Source organism: Gallinula chloropus (genome assembly GCF_964237585.1).
Source record: "Gallinula chloropus genome assembly, chromosome: 3".
Lineage (NCBI taxonomy): Eukaryota > Metazoa > Chordata > Aves > Gruiformes > Rallidae > Gallinula > Gallinula chloropus.
Window position 1 is genome coordinate 24,144,794 of NC_140087.1, and position 23,028 is coordinate 24,167,821.

Below are 23,028 nucleotides of genomic sequence, written 5' to 3' on the forward strand. Positions count from 1 at the left end.
TGTCCAGCGCGTTACTATAAGTCATTCACGTAAGCCCTTAATTTCATCTTAAAACTGCATCTGGAATTTGTGTCAGCTGTTGGATCCCATATCCTGGGAATGGCTCAGTGCCACTGGGAGATGCGGGTGCAACTGCTGAGGACCGAACTTCAGCATTTGCTCTCAGCTGCCTCAGTCTTTGCTCTGCTTTTCTAATCGTCATTTTTCTCTCAGTTTCATATGGCTGTGCTTTTCTTTTGTGTTTGACATTGATCTTGGGAGGGGAAAGAGAAAATGCTGTTGAGATTATAGTTGTTTGGGGTGTGTTGTGCTCAGAGTGGGGCATAATCTTAGTCCAGTCTTATGCCAGACACCACCATAATTAGGTACGTAGTAATAGTGGCAGAGTACTCCATTAAAGGTCGTAGCAATCACAAGTTCTCTGATTCATGGACAAATCCATTATTACTGAAATGACCTAAAGGATGTGATTTTAATATAATATCCACAGTTTACATGTGCATGGACTCCAGTGTGAGATTTGGGCTGTTCTGTCAAAAGCCCAATTCTGAAAATACATTTCCTATCGTTCTTCATCAGGATTATGAGCCCCTTCCCTTATGAATGAAAATACAGGGCAATGGATTATTGTGGGTAATCTTTTTTGCTCATCTGAAGCAGCAAGTCATGTCTCAGAGGCGTATCTGCTGATGATTAAATTCTGGTAGAAATCCGTGACAACCATATGGAGCAATGTGACAAAGCAGTGACAACAAGTTTGATGGTTCAATTCAGAAAATATGTTTCACAATAAGAAACTATTTAATTCGGCCTGGTGCTTCTGAGGGTTTTGTAAGTATTATTTGTGCTACTGAAATAATCTGATAATCCAAAGGATAAAATAACACTTCTTCACAATCCAACGTACAACTGCTTGTTGGGACTCGTGACAAACCTTCACCTTCAGATCATCCCCAGCAACTCATCTGCATGTGGTTTTCATGACAGTTCAGTGGAATATAGGTAGTAATTTGAATCATCTGTTTCACTGAAAAAACCCCCAGATATTAACATAGCTAAAAATTAGTTGGAGCAACTACTCATTTCTAACGTACAAAAGGGAAGTTTTCTGTACTATAAAATTTAAACTTGCTACCTAAAAGCAGTGGCAGTTTGGGAGCAAAAATGGAATTAGGCAAGTTGGGAAAGTTGAGACACAACTGACAAAAGTTTAAAAACTGAATTAATTTTAAGAGTGTTTTGTTATCTAGGAATGAACCTGAATGCCAGCCACTTCTTAGCAGCACTATATAAATGAAATGTGAAAACAAGCCTATCAGTTCCTCCACATGTTGCTGTCACTGGGTAGCTGTTAGCACCTACGTTAGTCACTCCTTCAACTGGCCATGAAGTTGTTCCAGATTTTAAAACGTGTGAGAGAATTAAGGCAGGTGCTGGCACGTCATAAATGAAAATTGAACCTTAAGGCTGGTACAGTAGTGACATTGTTGCTGTTTGCATACTTGAAAACACATGGCTTGTCAGGTTGCAGGAAAATTATTGTGTGCTATTGCACTGTTAAATCTCGGTGGGGCCTTTGGGCTGCCTGCAAGAAGTGTGAGACTTAACAGGTGTAAGAAAAAACATTAATTACTGATACTCAGCATGTAGGTACGTATTTTTTCTTGTTGTAACTGACTGTGCATTGCTCGATGGTGGCTGGATTGCTTAGGGGAGAAACTTGCCACAGAGGGTACTCGTGCATCTGCTGTTAGAGAAATGAAATGCTGAACCATCTATGATCCAAAAACAACTTTAATATTTGACTTAGATGAAAAACCTCTCAGAATAATAATAATAATAATACTCGTGAAAGCAGCATACAAAGTCATATTTTAATTTCACAGTGGAACAAACCTTGAACATTATTGCATGAAAAGAAATAGAATAGAGAGAGTCATCTTCAGGCCATAGATATTTTTCCTGAGCTCTTACTTAAACCTGAAATCCAGTGAATTGCTGTGCAACTTCTTATCTCAAGCAATCATTACTGTTTTCTGAAAGAAGTGCTTAGTCCTTGGTTTGTTACAAGGTTCCTCTTATGAATAAAACTGTGTTGAATCTTACCACCACCTTCTAAGAGCTGTCCAGTTTCTGTCCTCCCTTTTTCCAAAACTCGCACCATACTGCAAAATGAAAATATCACAACTGTAACTGAGGCTCTGTTAGACTTTCAGATGAAATTACCCAAGTCATTATCAGTTTTAGGAAGCCTGCATATTATTCTTACTAACAGTAAGGTAATTTAATTACTCTAATTGCTTATTTAATCACTCTATTTTCATGTCATTTAGCCCTATATGAAAATGTCCTAATGCAGCATTAGGGAATTAGAATTATCCTAGTACTGGGTGAAAAGAACATACTCTGTTGTGTAACCAGAAATGCACTTATTGCCTGAATGTACTTGCTTTCCAAATTGCAGAACTAAAATATTTTCTTCATTTATCATTTACTGACCTACAGCATGTAGGAAGGACAGCAGACAATACAATAGGATTATTAACCTGTTCTTACTTGTCTCTCTCTTTCCTCTTGCTTTCCACAAGTGAGCCACATGCTCGTGCTTTCAAACTGTTTCACTTGGTGTCACTTTCTTGGCTTTATATCCAAGATCGCCTTGTACGCTACTGCTGTGCTACTTTAACATATTCCAGTGGCACTCCTTCAAGGTAGCAAGGTAGTGCTATTTTCAGTTGTTTAGGTAGGGACCAGAGGCACAGAAGAGTAAGGGCAACTTCCCCATACCTAACTCTGCCCTGTCACTTAGGTTCCCCTCTGGACACCTACAGTTAGGTGATGTATCACCCCCTGTGCTGACATAGACTAGAACACATTAAAGTCTGTGGCAGGCAGTGTGCTGAGCTCCGATCTTCCAAGTCCTGCATTAGTACTCTTTTTTTACTGGAACGTTATTTCCTTTCTGATGTAGACAAATACACTGTACTGAAGCATGGGGATCGAATACTGCTCCTTCATGTGGCTTGGCAAGAAGCGTGAGCTTCACTGATTCTGCGTATCACCGTTTAAAAGGGTTTTTGCTGTTTCCCTTATTAAATAATGGAGAATGTCACCTTTCATCTTGGATTTCACGGTTGCTGTCCTGATTGCTTTTCGCAGATACTACACTCTCAGGGGAAATTGGCACCAAGAAAAAAGTGAAAAGACTGTTAAGTTTCCAGAGGTACTTCCATGCATCCCGGTTACTGCGTGGAATTGTACCACAAGCCTCTCTGTACCTACTGGATGAGGACTACCTTGGGCAAGCAAGGGTAAGATGGGTCTCCAGATCTCCATTTCTTTCACTAATGTTCCAGAGAGTGTCTGTTCTGTATCAGTGTTCGGATAGACAACCTACCTCACAGCAAACAGTCTGCCCGTTCCTCTTTCATGGTTGCAGCTTTTAAGGCACACTCTCAAAGCAACAAGAAAATGTCTAAATTTATTCAGCATTTTCATAGTCTTTCAACTGAAATTATAATCTGGATTTATTAAAGGATGAAGGATCCCTGGCTGAGTTACTGATTTAAGTGCAACCTCGACACAGGATTTAGTTCATCTGCTTGAAAAAAGACAGCTGTGTCTCAGCTGGTACGGCGCAGCTATCAGGCAACTCACAGTAGCTCTCTGCAATGACGAAGCTTAGGAAACCAGGAGCAGTCACTGCAAGGAACCTCACAGGAATCCAAACATAATTCTCTTATTTTGCAGCTCTTTGTACTTGCTTCATATGATATTTTCTAACAAAACTTGCACAACTGATGGCATTAGGATTACGTGCCTAGGCAGTTTTTATCCTCTGCAAGAGAAGTTTACGTGCCAGGTGTTGGAAAGTAATTAAGAATCCAGAACTGGTTTGGATATAGACTAAGTGATGGGAGTGAGTGCACATTTGATTTGCACATCTGCCATCGTAGCTCATACAGTTAGTCCAGACTCAAGTCTCTTGACTAAACTGATGGAGCTGCACAAACAGTGAACATGGCAGCAGTGATGGATTCTTCTGTGTGTCTGAGGGGGCTTCACAGAAGCATGGTATCTCAGTTTGTAAAAGCTGTTCCTGTGTATTGGTTTGTTTAGCAAAATCTAAGTCCTATTCACCATGAGAGCTAAGACTGTGTTTTACTGGAATAAAAAACCTAAGAGAATGTGTATTGGATCAATTTGAAGACATAAAAGAACAATTAAAAAGTTTTTGCAGTAAAAGGGAATATTTTAATAATACTTTGGGTTATATTATTCCATGTTTTGAACTCCATTTAGAAGGCATTTTTGGTGTCAGGATCAAAACCTCCTCTGTTGAAAGTGCAAGTGATATTTTATGCAGTGTAGCTAAATTTGGTTCCCGGTATCTGATACTTCAAATACATCTCTATAGCTTTCCTGAAGAAAACTTTAAAGCTGCAGCAACCAATCATGTGATTGATTAATGCGGAATAATAATTTAAATCTGCTTTACAGTTGGACATATCAGTGATTTGCCTTTTTGTATTTTTCTTCTAGCACATGCTATCCAAAGTGGGGATGTGGGATTTTGACATTTTCTTATTTGACCGCTTGACAAATGGTATGTAATTATGAAAAAGTTTTTATTTTAATCTCCCATATATGGCTATTATTAAAAAAGCCCTAGTTAAATAATTGCTAAATGTTTTCAGTTAAGATTACTGAAGAAATTGGACACAGTTAACTTCTCATTTTCAGGCTTTTGCCAGAACATTCACAACTATAGGATAATATATAAACTTCTATATTTGTTGTGGTCACCTTTTCAAGGAGGTGTTTCAGTTTCCTTTACCTGTTGCCTCCATTGGTTGCTAAGTACAGACCTCCATAAGAAGCTGATTTCTATCAACATTAAAAGCCTGTGACCGAAGGTGCCCTTGATTCCATTCAATGGCAAAATTAGGAAACTCATTAAGACAGTAAAAAATCTGTGAAATGTTTTGTCTAAATATCTGATTGTAACACCACACACACACACACACACTAGGTCTAGGCAATACCTCTTGATCAGGTAACTGCTGAAGACGGTCACGATTACAACTTTCTCCTTTCTGTACTGCTCATAGAGAAGAGATCCCTCATGCCTGACCCTCCATCTAATTAGGTTTGGCTGGAGCAGGAGGCATAGAAAAAAGTTGGTTTAGAGGATACTTAAGCTGAGTGACTGGCAGAGCAGACTGGAAAGGACTGCAAATGGCAAGAGAAGCAAAGGCCTAACTTCTAAATTACCTCTCTGCACCCTTGCTCAGTAGTCAAGGCCAAATAAGTTTCCATGTCCTCTTCGTATATCTGTTTATTTTCTTTCCTGAGCTACATTAAATAAGAAGACTCCCTTCAAACAGCGTTTGTATGTTGCATGGGTGGGTTGGTTTGGGTTTTTCTTTTCCTGACTTTTCTGGAAACATTGCTGCTGAATTACCCAGTTCAAACTTCTTAAAATACTGTGTGTATGTGTAGTTGATCATGTAATGCTAATTAGGTTCAATTTTGTCAGTGTTCCCAGTACTGGATTCACAGCAAGGCCAGCGCAACATTACTATAGGACTTGAGACCATAAGTGCTGCAATTAATTCTTCCCTGTCTGCATCATCACTATCAGATGCAGTTGTAGCTGAGCTAGGTATTGCCTGTTTGTACAGCCACGTGTAAAATAATAATAATAATTTTCAGAATAATTTAAAACTACTGATTTTTCAGTAACTAATGAATTAGTACAGTGTAGCAAAGTGAAGTGGCAGGAAAGCCATTCTCCTGTTGTTTCTGGAGGTAGACGTGGATTAGGAAGGTGATGTCTTATGAACAAGCCCGATTTCTAGTTAAAACTATGTCAGTTTGCTTTCCATGTCATGTTGAAACAGCAAACGTGTTTGTGGCATTCAGACACAAGTACAACACTCCACTGATACAGCTGTGCCATCAAATCTTGCTTACATGTAGGAGTCATTTGTATAAACTACTTTTGAGTAGTTGTGAGTGTCATCTAAACTCATATGATGGGAGCTAAGGGGACAGGAGCTGAGAGGATATGAGCTAACAGGAAATTACCCAGACTTTTAGTCTTGGTTGCTTTCTAACTATATGCTAAAGGAATCTAAGGGTTGTTCCTTTCTGCTTCTAGGTAACAGTCTCGTAACACTGCTTTGTCACCTCTTCAACGTGCATGGACTTATTCACCATTTCCAGTTAGATATGGTTACATTACACAGGTTTTTAGGTAAGTGCTCACCTCAAAACCATCTTTGAATGCAGTTCACAGCTTAAGTAGGGCATCAGTGGCAGCACTGGGGCTTGCTCTGTGTATCTGTCTAAAATCATGACGTTGTAGCAAACATTTCAGTAAAGCATTCGTATGGTATATGTTAGCATACAATTTACAAGCAACCACATACTTGGTTCAGTAGCTGCAAAGTCAGTGGAGGGACTTCAGAAGTCTCTGTGCTGGGCTGGAGCATCCCAGTACCACAGTTGCACTGGTGATTTTTTAAAAAAATATGCCATGCAGAGATGTGGGCCAAGTAGGCCCACACAGACAGGCAGGCAGACAGACAGACATTGCAGAACCTACTCGTGCACAGTACAATTGTGGTGCAGTGCCATTATTTTAGTGACAAATAGACCACTGAGACCCAGGGCAGTTAAAAGCTTATGTGCAAAATTTAACAAATTATATCAAGCTGTCTGCACTGAATACTGTTGATGAAAGCCCCTGCTGCAGTTGCTGCCAACAGAAATACTAGCCCCATGCTGTCAGCGAACCAAAAGAAGAAATTGGCCAAAATCAATTACTCTTTGCATCATGTTTTGAATGCAGCTGAATGCCAGCTGTCAGACAGAGCTTCAAAGGCAAGGTCTCTTCTTTAAGACTACATAATTGTCACTTTGGGGAAAGCGTTCCTCTGGTGTGGAGACAAACAAAATCTGCCTGCTGTTTCTGACTCCTGCGGGCGGCCGTAAAGTGGACACTGGGATAATTAGAGCTAGTGGGATCCAGGGTTTAAGGGATTACCCGCTGTAGCTTCAAATCCTTGTGAAGCTGGAAACAAACCGAAGGCTAGGACTTCTTTGGCGTTCCCCATGCTGGAGACAAGTGCCATGGGACGTTTGCCCGTTCCCCTTCTGTTTGATTAATTTGATAGCATGTGGGAGCGTGCTTTGGGCAAGGTCACAGGCAGCTTCTGCTGTTCACGTGGTGTCGCACCGAGACCACCTAATGGTGCTGGCACTGCTGCAAGGAAGAGGTGAGTGTGAAGTACACACCATGGTGGTCTTCCATGTGAGTGGAAGTGGAGAGTTAAAGGCTCTTGCTCAGTCTTCCAGCTGGGCCAGTTCCAGCACTGCACACTTAAATAAGAGGGATGAGTATTTTAAAAAGGGATACATAGATGTGACTAAAATTATTACAGAAGATTTTGCTCCAGGTACCCTAATGCTTTATCTTTTACTTGTTTTGAGGATGTAGGAATGCCTTTGACCATTGCTAGTCACTCAAATAACGGGTGATGCCAGGATATTCAGGGCCTCACCCCCGCCACGGTAAAATAGGTGGCACTGCCTAATGACATTAGTCCCCTATGACAGCAGCATAAATAATTACACTCCGTTGTGGATAAATTTGCCTCTCTTCCTTATTTATTTTACTCCTGAATGAGAGCCTTCACTAAGGCAAGAAAGAGCTGATTTATGAACTAGACCCAGCATATCCCCTTGGGCCTCACAAATCCTTTCATGCATTTTTTCTCTAAAGGTATTCCAATGAGAGCACCAGTCTAGGTAAGCTGCAGATATTTGAAGAAACTTCCTTAGGCAGCTGACTGTAAAACCTCAAATTGTGTTTTAAATCCAGTTCCCACTTGTGGCCGTGGCATTCAGAGACAAAAGGGTCTTTATTTTCTGTTTTTGTTCCTAGTTATGGTTCAAGAAGATTACCATAGCCAAAATCCATACCACAATGCTGTCCATGCTGCTGATGTCACACAAGCTATGCACTGCTATCTGAGGGAGCCCAAGGTAATGACAAGCTTTCACACTGATGTTGCTTTCAGATAATTCTCTTTTTTTTGCCCCAGGATTATAAAAAAAATCCAAGCCAAACACTTTTAGATAGCAGAAAATGATTGTGTACTTGAAATCAGCAGCGAGGCAGTAGCAGGCTCAGATACAGATTACAGTTGCTTTAAACAAGCTACTACAGTCACTTGTCATCACACAAGTAACATATCAAGTGCTGTCACATGAGTTCCACCGAGCTTTACCGTGACTGTGCGTCCCACCCGCCTGCGAGTGCCTGCAGCCCTCCCAGCAAGGCCAGCAGAAGGCAGGGCATGCCCGTGACTCTCCCTTCAGGGCACAAGCCCCTTGCATCAATAGCTCAAAATACCAAATTTGGCAGTGCAGCACCAGTGGAAGGGGAAATCGTTCCCTTTGACTGGGCCTGTTGCAAGGGTGTCCTCTGCACAGGTGACCAGTAGCTTTTGGCTGCTGCAGCAAGCCCTCACAACGTGCGGGTGTGACGTTGCTTTGTGTGTTGCTGGAAAGCACTGTAATACTGAGCCACAGTGTGAGAATCTAACCAATCTTTCCTAGCTTGACTTAAGGGAAGTTCTGCTAGAGTTAGCAAATTGTTAGACCAGAATATAGTAATGGCAAGTGAGGACAGGAGCAGGACCCAGCTCTCCTGTATTGCAAGATCTGCAGGTCCCTGCTGTGAAAAAGTACAGAGGACAGCCCATATCCAGAATCTGTACCATACTGCTCTTCATTTCTCCTCATGGGGTGCTTCTTTCAGCTCATCAGGCCGGTAATAACTACCTCACACTCTGAAACAGAAAATGCTAAGACTTCAATTTTTTTCCCAACGATAACACAATTTGCTTCTGAATGATAAGCTGTATAGGTAGGAAAAAAACTGGACAGGTTTTCAAATTTGGATATCTGAGGTTAGAAAGGTAAATTAAATTCTTGAATAAAATACTTCCATTTGAAATGAGATGATACCCAGCAGCCACGTTTGACATTTCAGAAGTTTCTAAACTCTTTCTTACAGCACAGAGCTGTACTAGAAAAATGAAGCCTGATGTATCATTGGTATTACTAAATACTGTGTGAGGCTGAGCCCTTATCATGGGTGCTAACGTATGCCATCCTGCTAGTATACTAATTTAATTTTTAAAACTTGACTCTTTTAGTCAGAGCTGAAGCACCCTTCTGTAACAGTGATCCTTATGTTGCCATAAACAATAAAGATATAATAAAAGATGTAATAAAATATGACTGCATAGTGATATCTTTGTAGATGTTTGTTCAACAGTCACCTTAAAAACATTCACAGTTTATTTTATATTTGACATTTGTGTACTGTCCTACAAAACTGAGCAATGCCAAGATATTAGCTGGTTCCTTTATTGGCCAAAAGAAAAATGTGTACTGTTCATGTTGTTCTTGTGATTAACATGGGTGATTCAGCTTGCCAGCTTCCTCACCCCGTCGGACGTCATGCTCGGACTGCTAGCTGCTGCGGCTCACGACGTGGATCATCCAGGGGTCAACCAGCCCTTTCTGATCAAAACTAAACACCACCTTGCCAGCTTGTACCAGGTAAAACTGCTCATTAAGTTGGTAATATGTAAAATGGTGTCAAGGAGGGTCTAAGCAATTTGCAGTAAACTTTCATGCCAGAATCTGGCAGCGGAGGGGTGTTGGTCAAATCAACCTGCGCATAAGAGTCTGGAAGATTTCAGCTTAGCTCCTCACTGGGTGTCTCTCCTTCAGCAAAGCTGATACACATAAGAAAGAAGGTGGAAATGTCAGATTTTGATGAGGATGTTTAAGCCAAATCAGTTGCATGAGTTATTTCTGCCATAGATCATCTGGTGTAAGGAACTGTGGGTATGAGATTTCAAGTCACAGAGAGACAATTGGTACTTCATCTTCCTTCGGTCAGCAAGCAAGCAGCAGGCATGTTCTAAATCACTGTTGCACTAAAAGAAACTTTTGTTTCACATGGCTCTGGTAAAATTAAACACTTACTGAATACTGCAATTAAAAAAAAAATAGAGGAAGCCAAGGGAAAAGTTGTATATATTTACCCAAACATGCCTAGAGATATAAAAGAAGTTAAAACAGCCACTGTAGGTCACACCACAGGCTGTCTAGACCAGTATCCTGTTTCTAAGAGCAGCCAGCAAAAGATCTCAAACAGAAACATAAACCTGGGATAAGTACAGAGCTGTCCTTCACCTGGAATACATCCTCCCAGCTCTGGCAAGCAGCAGTAGAAGACTTCCTGAAAGAACAACACAGACCCTCTTGTTCCACACCTATCAATGAACCTGTCCCTCCCTGATTTTTGTGGTCCTTTTTTGAATATATTTGTTAGTTTTTACGCATGGCAATCACTGTAGAACTGGAATTTATCCACAACTGTCCTATGTGTATAATCTTTGCATGCCTGTAGACAGGATTATATATGCACATCTCTACTCCTTACATTACACTTGCATATACACGCTGGAGCAATGCCATAAATCATTTTCATCGAATCACAGAATGATTTGGGTTGGAAGGGACTTCAAAGATCATAGCTCATAGAATGGTTAGAGCTGGAAGGGACCTTAAAGATCATCAAGTTCAAACTACCCTGCCATGGGCAGAGACACCTCTCATTAGAACAGGCTGCTCAAGTCCCCATCCAACCTGGCCTTGAACACTACCAGGGAGGTTGGCAGCCACTGCTTCCCTCACAGTGAGCCAGTGCCTCACCACCCTCATAGTGAAGAATTTCTTCCTAACATCTAACCTAAACCTACCTTCTTTTAGCTTGAAGCCATTACCCCCTGTTCTGTCACTACACTACCTGATGAACAGTCCCTTGCCCACTCTTCTGTAGGACCCCTTTAAGTATTAGTAGGCCATAATTAGGCCTCCCCTTAACCTTTTCTTCCCCAGGCTGAAGAAACCCAACTCACTCACCTGTCTTCACAGGAGAGGTGCTCCAGCACCCTGATCATCTTCATGCCCCTCCTCTGGACACGTTCCAACAGCTCTATGTCTTTCCTGTACTGGGGACCCCAGAGCTGGATGCAGTAGTCCAAGGTGGGGGTCTCACTGAAGCAGAGGAGGAGAATCACCTCCCTCCAGCTGTTCCTGATGCAGCCCAGGACTTTTTGCTTACATTAATCATAATGCACAGCTAATAAATGGAGACGGTAATGGAGATGATATTGCTTTGTAGCCTTCAGAAGAGTCAACTTCAGCCTCTTTAATACGGTATCAGAAACAGAGTATCCCAAGTTAACAGTTAACCTGTCTGAAGAAGCCTCGCTGACAGCTATGCACCTTTCTACATGAACTTAGCAAATCCAGAGTTGTCATCCCGGACGTGTGCGGTACATTTCGTTCAGGTCTTTTCTAAATGTCAGGCCGGCTGCGTGAGGAGGGAGAAAAGCCAGGGGACTAAGCCAGGGGACTTTGGGAAGGTTGTGTTAAAGATCCTTTGAAGAGTGGGTGGAGCTGTTCCACAAAAAAAGCCTGACCCTATGAAAAGGCATAAATATCACCTCAAATTAATAGTGGGAAATAGTAATATACAAACAGGTTGAAAATTCAGGCTAATCTGAAGGAAACGTAGCTAAAATAAGATAGTACCATCTCAGAGAGATGAGCTAACAGGGTTTGAATGCCATTTTAGATGTTGTTTAGGAAAAGGAAGTGACAGTAGTGCACATGCAATCTTTTAACCACAAATATGGTTTTTAAGTATAATTTTAAAACATTTTAGTACAGATTTTAGTAGTATACATTACATGAACACCTGTAAAAAAAGTTTTGCTGAAAACAGTTTTAGTAAAAATCAATGAATTATATTGTTCTCAAGATTAGTACTTTAACATGTGCTTGAAACAAAAAAGTTGTAGGATTTTGGCTTTTTAAATAGCAGAGCCACAGAACTGCTGGGACTAATCAGAAAAATAATCAAGTGAAAGTAAGTTTTAAAATAGTTGGCAGGCATCTGTCACTGAGACAGTAATAACTGAGACTTAGGGTTATCTGTTTATGACATCTGTCTGCTCTTGATCATAAATTTAAATTGGAACTTCATGATTGAATTACATGGAAAAAAGGTTTTGCAAAATGAGGTCAGTCAGTATTTGACAAAGATACAAAGTGTTTGACAGCTTCTGAAGGGTATATGTGAGCAGAATCATGTTTCAGGAAGGTGGGTGTCATCACCAAGGAGCTCACAACTTTTGATACTCATTTTAAAAGGAAATCCATATTTTATGACGGAAGACATTTTTTTGTAATCATCTGTGGGGTAATTTCCACAAGCGTCTATTGCATGTGAGGCACCATAATTTTCCACAAAAATAAAAGTGTCTAGCATTCGAGTCTCTAGCATTACAAAGACAGTTGAGAGTGTAAAATGTGACAGCAAGGACCTGGAGGTCACTTGGCCCCCTGTGAGGAGCTAACCACCATTCCTTGTTATGTGACACAGATTCACTTCTAACTTTCATTGGCCATTAAAATGAAAAATGAAAGTTTTATTCATGCTTGATAATCATTGTCTTAGGTCTCTGGTTGATACATTTGTCTTATCCAACATCATTTCTGCTTCTTCTGTCTTAAAGCAGCATACAATTCAAGGTTGCTCAGCCTGATACAGTCCTGTCTTGTATTTATCCAAAACTTCACATCAGACCTTACACCAGAAAAAGTTGTCCTGCTTTTTTTAAAAAAAAATATTTATTCATTTCTTAAGAAATCAAATAGCATTGATGTAAATAAAATGTTATTTTATAACTTCAGTAATAGAGTGTTAAGATCTATGTTTGTCTAGCTCTCAAATGAAGGGGAATAAATTAGAAGTTTGCAGTGATAACATACATCATCTGTAGGACAAACCAGATTTCAGAAATCTATGAAAGAATACTTTACAACTTCAATGTAGATGCATGTGAATGAGAAAAGAAAATACATTTTGGGCATCAGTTATGACAGTTCTACTTTGCAGTCTTCCTTAGAAGCACCATTTCTAATTTGAGTACCATTTTCAGGTATTTAACATTGTGTAGTTAAACCAATTGCCCGATGACTAAGAATGGATGATCAGATTTGAAGAAATTTAGATTGCCTTCCACTCAGTTAAAATTGAAGTTTTCTCTGCACCTAGCTAATAGCAAGTCTGTCTTTCTTCAAGTTATTATTCTTTTCCAAATGCATATGTCAAGCCTGGTGGCTTGAATGTCTTATAGAAGGTCACAGACTGGAGATTTTGTGATAGTAAAAAACGTTTTTTCGCCTCACAGTCCTGAAGTCTGTGCTACAGCAATCCACCATCTTTAGGTGGCAGATGTGACAGAAGCTTCCTAGCATGTGACCTTTAAAACAAAACTGTGATACTGTTTTTTAAATAACCAAAAATTAGGGGAAGCAAGCTCTCTGACGACAGGAGCTGAGAACCCCAGTCTGCAAGGCAGCACGTGGACTTTTCCCTGCATGAGTTATCTCCCCACCAGCCTAGGCAATCAGATAGCTCATGGCAATTAGTCTTAATAAGGTGGAATAGCTGACTCTCCTAATTGTTGGCAGCAGCTTCAGGGGTTCTGGCTGCTTGCATTTAACAGGGGAGTCATATGACTTCATGCTTAGTTGTCGCTTGTTAACTTGGCCTTTCCTTTTCCCTCTTCCATGTGCTTTGAGTGTGGGAAACCCAACAGCACAGCAGCTTTGGTTTAAGTTCTTCCTACAGCAGCAGGCAAAGAGCAGAAGTTACAGAAGTGGAAATACTCTGGGGTGGATACCTCAGTTTTCTTACTCTGCCCTGGTCAGGCCCCACCTGGAGTATTGTGTCCAGTTCTGGTATAAAAAAGACCAGGATCTCCTGGAGAGGGTCCAGTGGAGGGCTACGAAGATGATTAAGGGCCTGGAGCATCTCCCCTACGAGAAAAGGCTGAATGAACTGGGGCTGTTCAGCCTTGAGAAAAGACGACTAAGAGGGGATCTAGTTAATGTTTATAAATATCTGAAGTGTGTGGTACAAGGGGAGATAGCCAGACTCTTGTCAGTGGTCTGTGGAGACAGGACAAGGGGCAATGGTCTCAGGTTGGAGCACAGGAAGTTCCATACCAATATGCAGAAGAACTTTTTCACAGTGAGGGTGACAGAGCACTGGAATAGGCTGCCCAGGGGGGTTGTGGAGTGTCCTCCCCTGGAGATACTCAAGACGTGTCTGGATGCCTACCCGTGTGGTACGTCCTAGGGAACCTGCTTTGGCAGGGGGCAGGGGGGCTGGACTCGATGATCTCTTGAGGTCCCTTCCAACCCCTACGATTCTGTGATTTTTCCTTTGAGTAACTGTTAGTTGGATGTGAAAAGATCTCAGATACCCACACATTCAGGCCTGTTCTTGCTGGCCTTCAGCATGGCCAAAAAGTGCATCCATGGAGTATAATTCCCTGGTTAAGGGAGGTGCTACTGAACCAGCTTCTCCCAGCGAGTAGTGCTGCCCTGCTGGAGGGGACGTGGGAGCACAGGGTATTCCGAGGTGGATCTCCCTGGCTGGGATGTTTCAAGGGTGCAGTCAGACCAGGGCCACAGGAGCTGTGCATGGGCATTGTCTTAAATCAGCGTAAGCCTTTCCCAAAGCCAAAGGTGACGGTCAGACAGGGCTTGTCCGATTTACCTGAGGGCAGGAGGATGGCAGCCTGTGGATCTGGGGTGACTGTTGGGATAAGGATTCAGTTCGGAAATTAGGGAGGTGAAAGAAGAAAAAAAAACAATGTCTTATTACATTCCTTTATTTTACTTGGTCAGAGTGCAGGATTGCAAAAGTGCATCCTGATGTATTTAGGCAAAAGGCCAAGAGGGATATTTAAGTTGGCTAACAAACAGAATTGCTGTCAAAAATAATTTAGATATTGCATAGCTGATTCTGACTCTTGAGTCTGTCAGCTCTTCCAAGGAAAAGGACTTAGTCTTTGCATGATTGTAGTGTTATGGGTTTGGTTGGGTTTGCTTCCATTTTTCCCCACAGTAGCTATGATTTCTATTAGGGAAACAGAAAAGCAACAAAAAAAATCCCCAAATAAAAAAACACCATAAAACAACAACAACAACAAAAAAAAACCCAACAAAAAAAGAAATTCCAAAGCAACATATTAGTGACTGTATTAATACAAAAGCAATGGAATGTACTGCAGAAAATACTGTAATAGGAAATCAATCCAATTTGCACTAATTTTGAGCACAACATTTCAAGAAAAAAAACAGAGATTATCAAAATGCAGATTGGATCTTGGTTACTGGCAATGTTTAGTATTTCAACAGTCATTAGATATGTCAGGATTACGGAGGAGAAAGGGAGAGCCTTAAGGAGAAGGCCCTCTTTGAGAAGTGTCACATCCAACAGGAGAGGCCTCCCTAACACAGCTACACCTCAGAGTTGTGGGGCTGTGCAGAAAGGAGCCAGAGATTAGCAATGGCCAGAGAAAGGGATTCTGAGTTCTCACTGGGCAGTGATGGGGTGGAGCCATAGACTTCCTGGTATGGGGATCAGATGCCTTAACTCTGCCGAGAGTGTCCCTATTGCGGAGTGACAGGCATCTTGTTCACACTGCATGTTGTTGTGGATAACTGAGGAGTGTACCGTTCGCTGGAGAGGTGCTGCTGCTCTGCAGCAAGCAGATGCTTTTGTGAATTAAAACAATTACGTTAGAAGTTTCCAAGCAAGTGGCGTTTCTGAGGTGCTCAGTGGTAGAAAGTACTCTGTGAACAAAATGAGCGATGACTGGCAAACACGCTGCATATCAGGATAGTAATAGAAAGTCACTAGAGACAAGAAACCTAATTTGTTCTAATTTACAGACAACCTAGAAAGTTTCTGGGTTTCTGTTCCCTAGGAATTTTTCCGCTTTGGTTCCACTTAGTTGGAAGCAAAGAAACAAAAACAACTCAAAATTTGTTGCAGACTAAGTTGCCGAAGCCTGCAGATGCTCAGCAATACTGATACTCCTCTTGTTTTCACTGAGCAGCTGCAGGCAGCTCCCAGCTCCCTGACTCCAAGGGAAATGTGGCAGTTTGGCTTGCTTTCTCATGTCCACTCCACATTCAAACTGTAGAAGCTGAGAAGTCGACCTCGGATCAGTAGGAGGTAAAAATAGGATTTTGCACTCCTGCTTTAATTCATTAGTTAATAAATCTGTTAGGATGCAAGCTACCTCCCACTCAGTTGAGATCAGCTCCGCTGTTCACAGCAGGGCTCAGAATCTGTAGAACAGCAGGGCTCTAAGGCTGACCTTAGCTAGGTTTCCAGCACAAAGTCCTTAACTCTAGAAATCCAGACCAGTTCCCCAAATCCAAAAGGTGGTTAAAGAGCACACATTTTAGGCTCATGCTACAGCACTTCCAGCCAGCTCTAGGTGTCATGTGATAGGGCAAAACTGTACTATGGATACCTGCCTGATCCTTGAATTTATCCCTTTTATTCCTCCCTAGAATGTTTCAGTGCTGGAAAACCACCACTGGCGATCCACGATAGGCATGCTTCGAGAGTCACGGCTTCTCGCCCATCTGCCCAAGGAAGTGACGTAAGTGTCTGCTGGAGGAAAGGCATCACTGAAACTAGTCCATGGCTTCCATCACACTTCTTAAAAGGAGAGTAGCAACGAGGCCCAGGCTTCAGAGTAGGCTGAACTTCCTGCCCTCACCTGGCGCCAGTATGAGATGATGAGACAAAGTTATACAGCAGGAATATTTTCTAAGACTTTGCCACTTCTGCAGTACAGGAATGGTCACTGGCAGTGACCACTGGGAGTCCCAGCAGGAATGGACCTTTTCAGACCGTTGGCAGTTTTCGTTTTACATAGCATCAACCAAATATGGAGAGATCTAGTGATTAAAAACCATGAAAGAAAAATGGAGGAGTTGGTCAGGCAGCTCAGGACTTCCACACCTGACTGAGGAGGTGTGGCTCAGTCTTCACCATCTTTTAGGGTAAATTAAAAAAAAAAAACCCAACAGCAACATGAGCACCTTGGCTGAGTTGATTCTAACTTCTTACCTGCTGGTTTTGTGCAGTTGTACTCCCAGCAAGGAACAGAGATCAAGCCAGTGAACAACCTAAGTTTTAATTACATGTCACCTTACCAAGAATATAAACAAGTTACCTGTAAGCAATAAGCTCTATATCCTTCCAGAAATCCTTTGCAGCAGACCAACAGCTTCAGTCGTACTTTAAAGAACTCCAGTCCAAGTCCTTCACAACTTCAACTGCAACTTCACAGTTGCAGTATTCACCACCCAACACTGAGCAGCTGATGTAAGATGTGAGCATTTTTCTAGATGCATCATACTGTTGTTACCCCCGAACTGTTCTTAGAACTTTCCAGAAGCTTTCATAACCACCTGTGCTAGCAAGTACTTTTCTTCTACGTTATCTATTCCTCCTGAACCCATTTAGGCAGCTAGAACAGTTGTACCGTGCAAACCCCAGCAGACACTGGCCAAACAGACCAGACTGGATCCATAAAGAAAGAGGAAGCTTGATGCTATGATCCATAGCTGGTTGGTTTAATGGTTTGATGGTTCTGCAGATTGAACGACCTTATTTTCCTTAATTGCAGGCAGGACATCGAGCAGCAGTTGGGTTCCCTGATCTTGGCAACAGACATCAACAGGCAGAACGAGTTTCTGATCCGTCTGAAATCTCACCTTGACAATCAGGACCTGAGGCTGGAGGATGCACAAGACAGACATTTTATGCTTCAGGTAGCTTTAAAAAACCAAATCTTTTTTTCACTGTTGTTTTAATTAATTTTCCAAGTCACAGAATTTTGTATGTTAGAAAAGCTTACAATAGTGTGTCTGGACATCAGCATCGCCTTAACCATCACCATAAACACTTTCCTTCTGCCACCTGGCATGTCAGGCAAGCGTAAGGTCCCTCCAGTATTTACTTATGCCATTTCCATGAGTTAAAAAGCTGTGAGTGCAGCAGATACAGGAGGGTGTCCAATGCAGAAAAATTAAGATAAGCCATGAATTATTTCACTTCCCAACTACTGCTTCTTTTGCCAGGTGATGCTTGGATTATAGCCTCTCGTCTGGTAAATGTCCCTTCTCTGGTGTTATTTTCTAGCACTGTACAGAAATGGAAAGAACACTGACACACCCCACACCCCCCCGTCCATGTTCTTTCCAAAAGAGTCTGACATCAGATGCCCAAGTCCCGTTCCTGTGATGGATGTTCAGAAACTGCCTCTGCAGAGACAGCTGTTGCCATGGCAGCAGGTGCTTCTCCAGCGGATCTGACCAGCTAATGAAGAATCCATGCTGTATTTAAAAATCAAAATAGATTCAGACTGGTTCTTCCAGCTAAGCTGCAGTTGTCAACAGGCTCTTCAGAATAAACCTCTCCCTATTAAACCATTATTGTGATAATACACGCTTACCTGGAGAAACTACCTTGATTTCACTCTTAAATATAGAAAGGAAATATATAAAGTAATCATTAAGATTTATAAAACAAAGATCTACATGGTATTGCTTTGTTGAGCTTACAAGAAAGGTAACAGCTGCAAGGAAAGAAGAGCTGGTCTGTTAATTCTTCCCCCTCCAGCAGCATGGGAAATGTAGTGATCCGTTCACTATATCAAGCATGGTCTTCTGAAAGAGTCCTGAGTGCACCATGCAGGGCAGGATGATGGGCTCATCATATTTCTGAACAGATTAGGCAAGGAAGTTGTGCAAATGCCAAAGGCAGAGGGATTGCAGATCTCAAATACAGCAAAAAGTTTCCTATGCACTTTCCTGAAGATAGGAACTAGGACGTAGTGAGATTTACTTATCTGGTGGATTAGTTGTGGGAGAAGAAAATAAAAAAAGTAGTATTGAGAAATCTTGATTAATCAGGATAAGTTAAAGAATGTTTGAAAGGTCCTTGTAATAGCAACATTTTGGCTAACGAGTTTAATCCAGAGAGAAAAGCGGCTTGGAGACTTCCCTCGTCCAGTTCACAAGCCTGAATTTATTCAGGAAATATTTCTTATGTTTTCCTCCCAAGTGCCAGAATGATTTCTGACCTCTGTCAGGCCAACTGACTGTGTTCAATCTGTGAAGCAGGGAGGCACACGACATCTTGTTCCAAGGCAGTAAGGCAGAATATTACATGGTTTACTTTTCTGAAGCAGTTACTCGATTTTGAAAACCTCTTGCCCTCCTGTACTCATTCCCTTGCAAAGCACTTAAAAATACTAGTTAACTAAGTGAAACCAAGCCAGGGCAGTGCGGAGAGCCCTGTGCTTAGCTTTGTAAACAAAAATACGCAGACATTGAGATGAAGTCACTCACTGAGACCGCAGAGAAATGATGCCTAAATACACCAGCTTGGCTCTTCCCTTCCTTGTCATCAGCCGTGGATGCTGAGCCAGGAAGTCAGCAGGAGCCAGCCTGAGGCTTTTGTTGGCTTGTTCCTTGCAAGGAATATCCAAAAGACTTTGCAGCCTTGGAATTCAGCCCTCCTCTTTTTCTCACTACAGTAAAGTGGAGGACTGAATGAAAGTTTTGTGTGCGGCTTAAAGAAATGCTCTAGAAGGCATATTTGGGTGAGCCAGTCTCTAAAAGGTGATCTTAACCCTTACCAACATCAGGGGGGAGGCCTGGGAGTTTCATGTCTGCAGATGTACTGCTGAAGCGCTGCTAGACAATCGTGTCTTTTCTCACTGCCACTTTTCTCTTTGCTTTCAGATTGCACTGAAGTGTGCTGACATTTGCAACCCTTGCCGGCTCTGGGACCTGAGCAAACAGTGGAGCGAACGGGTCTGCGAAGAGTTCTACCGGCAAGGTCAGCCCCTTTGCGCCCGGCGGTCCCCTTTCACCCCGGCTTTCGGGCTTTTTGTGTGCTGAGACAGAGGTCCCGTTCAGCCTCCCCAGGTTGCCTCGAAATCTGCCCCCAGAGCGAGCTGTTGAAGAGATCCTCTGCCCCATTTGAAAAGTGGGAAGGGATAGACGAGCAGCATGCATCTCTTTGCCCTCACTGCTCCCATAACAGCGTCAGGTGGGGGGGCTCTGCTGAGCCTCAGCGGTCGAATTCGGCTGGAGAGCCCACGGCTGGATTCATCTCTGAGAACCCTCCAGTCCCCATTAGCTCTTGTGAGCTGGAACGGTGCCGGGGCTACGCTGCACCAAAATCCTACCGCTGTCCACTGCGTTTTACCTCACTTCTCACGCTCCCAGTACAACTCCACTGGGAGCCTAAACCCTCGCTGCTTCCCGAATATGACACATTCTTCTGCGCATGAATTCAGAGGAAGGGTTCAAATGCAGTTCCCAGCTCTTCTAGCCCTGCTGAAGGGGCCAAAGCAGGCAAGCCAAAGCTCAGCTAGGACCCATTGCAAGTGTTTTCAAACCCCTGCAGAGAGCACAGTCAGGCAGAGTTGTGGGTTTTTTTAAACGCAGTAATTACACCATTTGGCTCTATCTGCATAGGCAAGGTCATGCTGTGCCACAACGCAGGGTGCAGCGGAGTTTAATCACTGCTAAATTCTTTGTTCAGAGCATCCTGAGAGCAAGTGGCACAAACACAGGAAGAGCGCACAATGAACCTCTCAATTCATTTAAACTCTGCACTGCAAAATTAAGCCACATTCGAGCTGGTACCTGGTACAGTCAGTCCGTAATACTAACAAACAAGGACAAATAGGTCAGCAAGTTAATTTTCAGCCAGTGTCAGCTTAAGCTGGTGAAATGTCTTTGACACTTGGGAAGCGATGTAAGCAACTTACCAGATGCAGGTTTATTTAGTCAGACATAGAGTCAAGGCATAATCAACATTCAACACATGAGGATGGGGCCCCACCTCACCTTCAGTGCATTGGGAGACCATGCTGAGCAAGACAGCACTCTCAACTCTTACAAAAGCATAAGCTTTTTTCCCTATGTTATATTAGTATAACATCTAAAATATACCTCTTTGCTGCAAGTTGGAGCACAGGAAGTTCCGCACCAACATGCAGAACAACTTTTTCACAGTGAGGGTGACAGAGCCCTGGGACAGGCTGCCCAGGGAGGTGGTGGAGTCTCCATCTCTGGAGATATTCAAGACCTGCCTGGACGCCTATCTGAGTGATATGTCCTAGGGAGCTGCTTTGGCAGGGGAGTTGGACCCGATGATCTCTTGAGGTCCCTTCCAACCCCTACAATTCTATGATTCTATGATTCTCTGAAATGGGACAGTGGAGCATATAACATCAGATAAATGCATAACAGGGAGAAAAAAAGAGCATTTCATGTGGGAGAATATACAGAAACTGTGGTCTTGACTGTCACTGGTGGCTTTGTAGTCCTGGCAGGTGATACAGGGAACAATAACTACCATGTAATTAGATACCATTATTCACTTAAGAATGTTATTGTAGACCTTGCTGTCTCCTTACACGCAATGCTGAGGCAGGAAGGTGTGTTTTGGCACTGAGATTAGCTTTTGAAAACCATAGCTCTTAACACTTTGGTTTTTAGCTATCGATGACGCAGATAATGTAACAATTAGTGCCATGTTTAATTTTCCTCCTGTAATGCATACAAAGTTGGAACATTTTTGGACCAAATGTTTCTAATACCATCTTAATAGACTCTGATCTTGACCTTCTAGTTATCTGGTGCATCTACACTACATCTATTAGCAAATAAAATACACTATCAGGTATGTTTCGGGGAGCACCTGATGCCTACAGCAACTCCTAACACAATAAAAAACCTTCAACTTGTTCTCAAATGGGCATTTTAAAAGTCAAATAGGAACACAAGGTAAATAATGCAACTTGATTTGTTTATATAAAACTGGAACTGGCAAGAAACAAGTTTCAGGAAAATGGCTCATATTTAAGTACCATTAAAAGTTGGTTTCTTCAGAGAGGTTTTTAAATTGCTTGGAAGGTTTTCCCCAGCATGAAAGTTCTCAGCAACTAATTCGTGCAGTTACTTCTACAGCCACTTGAAACATAAGAAAATTGACCATCATATAAGTTGTTACCATGCAAAGGAAAATCTTATTTTTGTCAATTGAAAGATTTGTGAAGACAAAAAGATGTTGATAGGCTTCAAGCCAGACAGATCAACCATTCTGAACCCAGAATACCTGCAGAGGGGACATCACTTACACACTGTTGGGTTTTTTTTCTGTCAAAGATCTTTGGAGGGGGTAGAGGGGATGAAGAGAATGGACAATTCACGCATTTGGAAAGATGACAAACTGCTATTTTTGTCTCAGTTTTGCTGAATTGTTCCTTTTGATTGTTTGTGAAGCTAAAAGCATTTCCCTGGTATTTTGCAAATACCTGATTAAAACTGAAAATACTCCCCTCCCTTACATTTAAGCAGCCATTGTGTGCTGCAGAGGGAAGAAAGACAAGGCTTAAAAATGCATGTGGTATTACATATGGGGCCATAGAACCCAAGTGGCACAATACCATTTAAATCAAAACTGCCTCTTAGTGGGTAGAAAAGAACTTTTAAACCAATACAGTGGATTTAGAGCAAAATTGTTCCATTGGGGTTGATTATAATGCTTTGTCTGATCTGGCAAGTCAGCCTCAGTTATTTAACCGCCCCTCACTGCATCCTTATTGGTAAATCAAATGACCAAAGTATTGCCTGAGGGCAAGTGTCACAACTCAGCTTGCACACAGCTAGTTTCCTTTCCTTTCCGTCCCATCCATCGGAAAGGGTCTGTACCTCAGGCAGAGGTAGCCAAGAGCATACTCTGGCAGTGTCTTGGAAGACAGCTAACAGTCACAAAGGATGAATGTGTTGCACTCACAGGCAGTGTGCTTGTTTAAAAACAAAACAAAACAAACCCCAACAACAACACAAAACCCCAACCATAGCTGATTTACAGCAATCTTGGCGTGGAGCGCTGATTGCCTGGGGAAATGCAGTCTCTCCAGCAGGACAGGTGGTTGCTGTTTGGACGGCAACAGCAACTTCTGC

The 23,028-nt window shown here is 42.2% G+C and overlaps 1 protein-coding gene across 1 annotated transcript in view; it reads left to right on the top strand.

Annotated features, from left to right (window-relative positions):
- Nucleotides 1–23,028, top strand: part of PDE7B (phosphodiesterase 7B) — a 172,110-nt gene that overhangs the window by 145,777 nt on the left and 3,305 nt on the right. Inside the window, exons 5-12 of the mRNA XM_084261543.1 lie at nucleotides 3,160–3,311; nucleotides 4,543–4,606; nucleotides 6,164–6,259; nucleotides 7,952–8,052; nucleotides 9,508–9,639; nucleotides 16,540–16,631; nucleotides 17,667–17,811; nucleotides 19,789–19,885. Of these exons, the coding sequence (XP_084117669.1) occupies nucleotides 3,160–3,311; nucleotides 4,543–4,606; nucleotides 6,164–6,259; nucleotides 7,952–8,052; nucleotides 9,508–9,639; nucleotides 16,540–16,631; nucleotides 17,667–17,811; nucleotides 19,789–19,885 (879 nt within the window). The remainder of the gene's footprint in view (nucleotides 1–3,159; nucleotides 3,312–4,542; nucleotides 4,607–6,163; nucleotides 6,260–7,951; nucleotides 8,053–9,507; nucleotides 9,640–16,539; nucleotides 16,632–17,666; nucleotides 17,812–19,788; nucleotides 19,886–23,028) is intronic.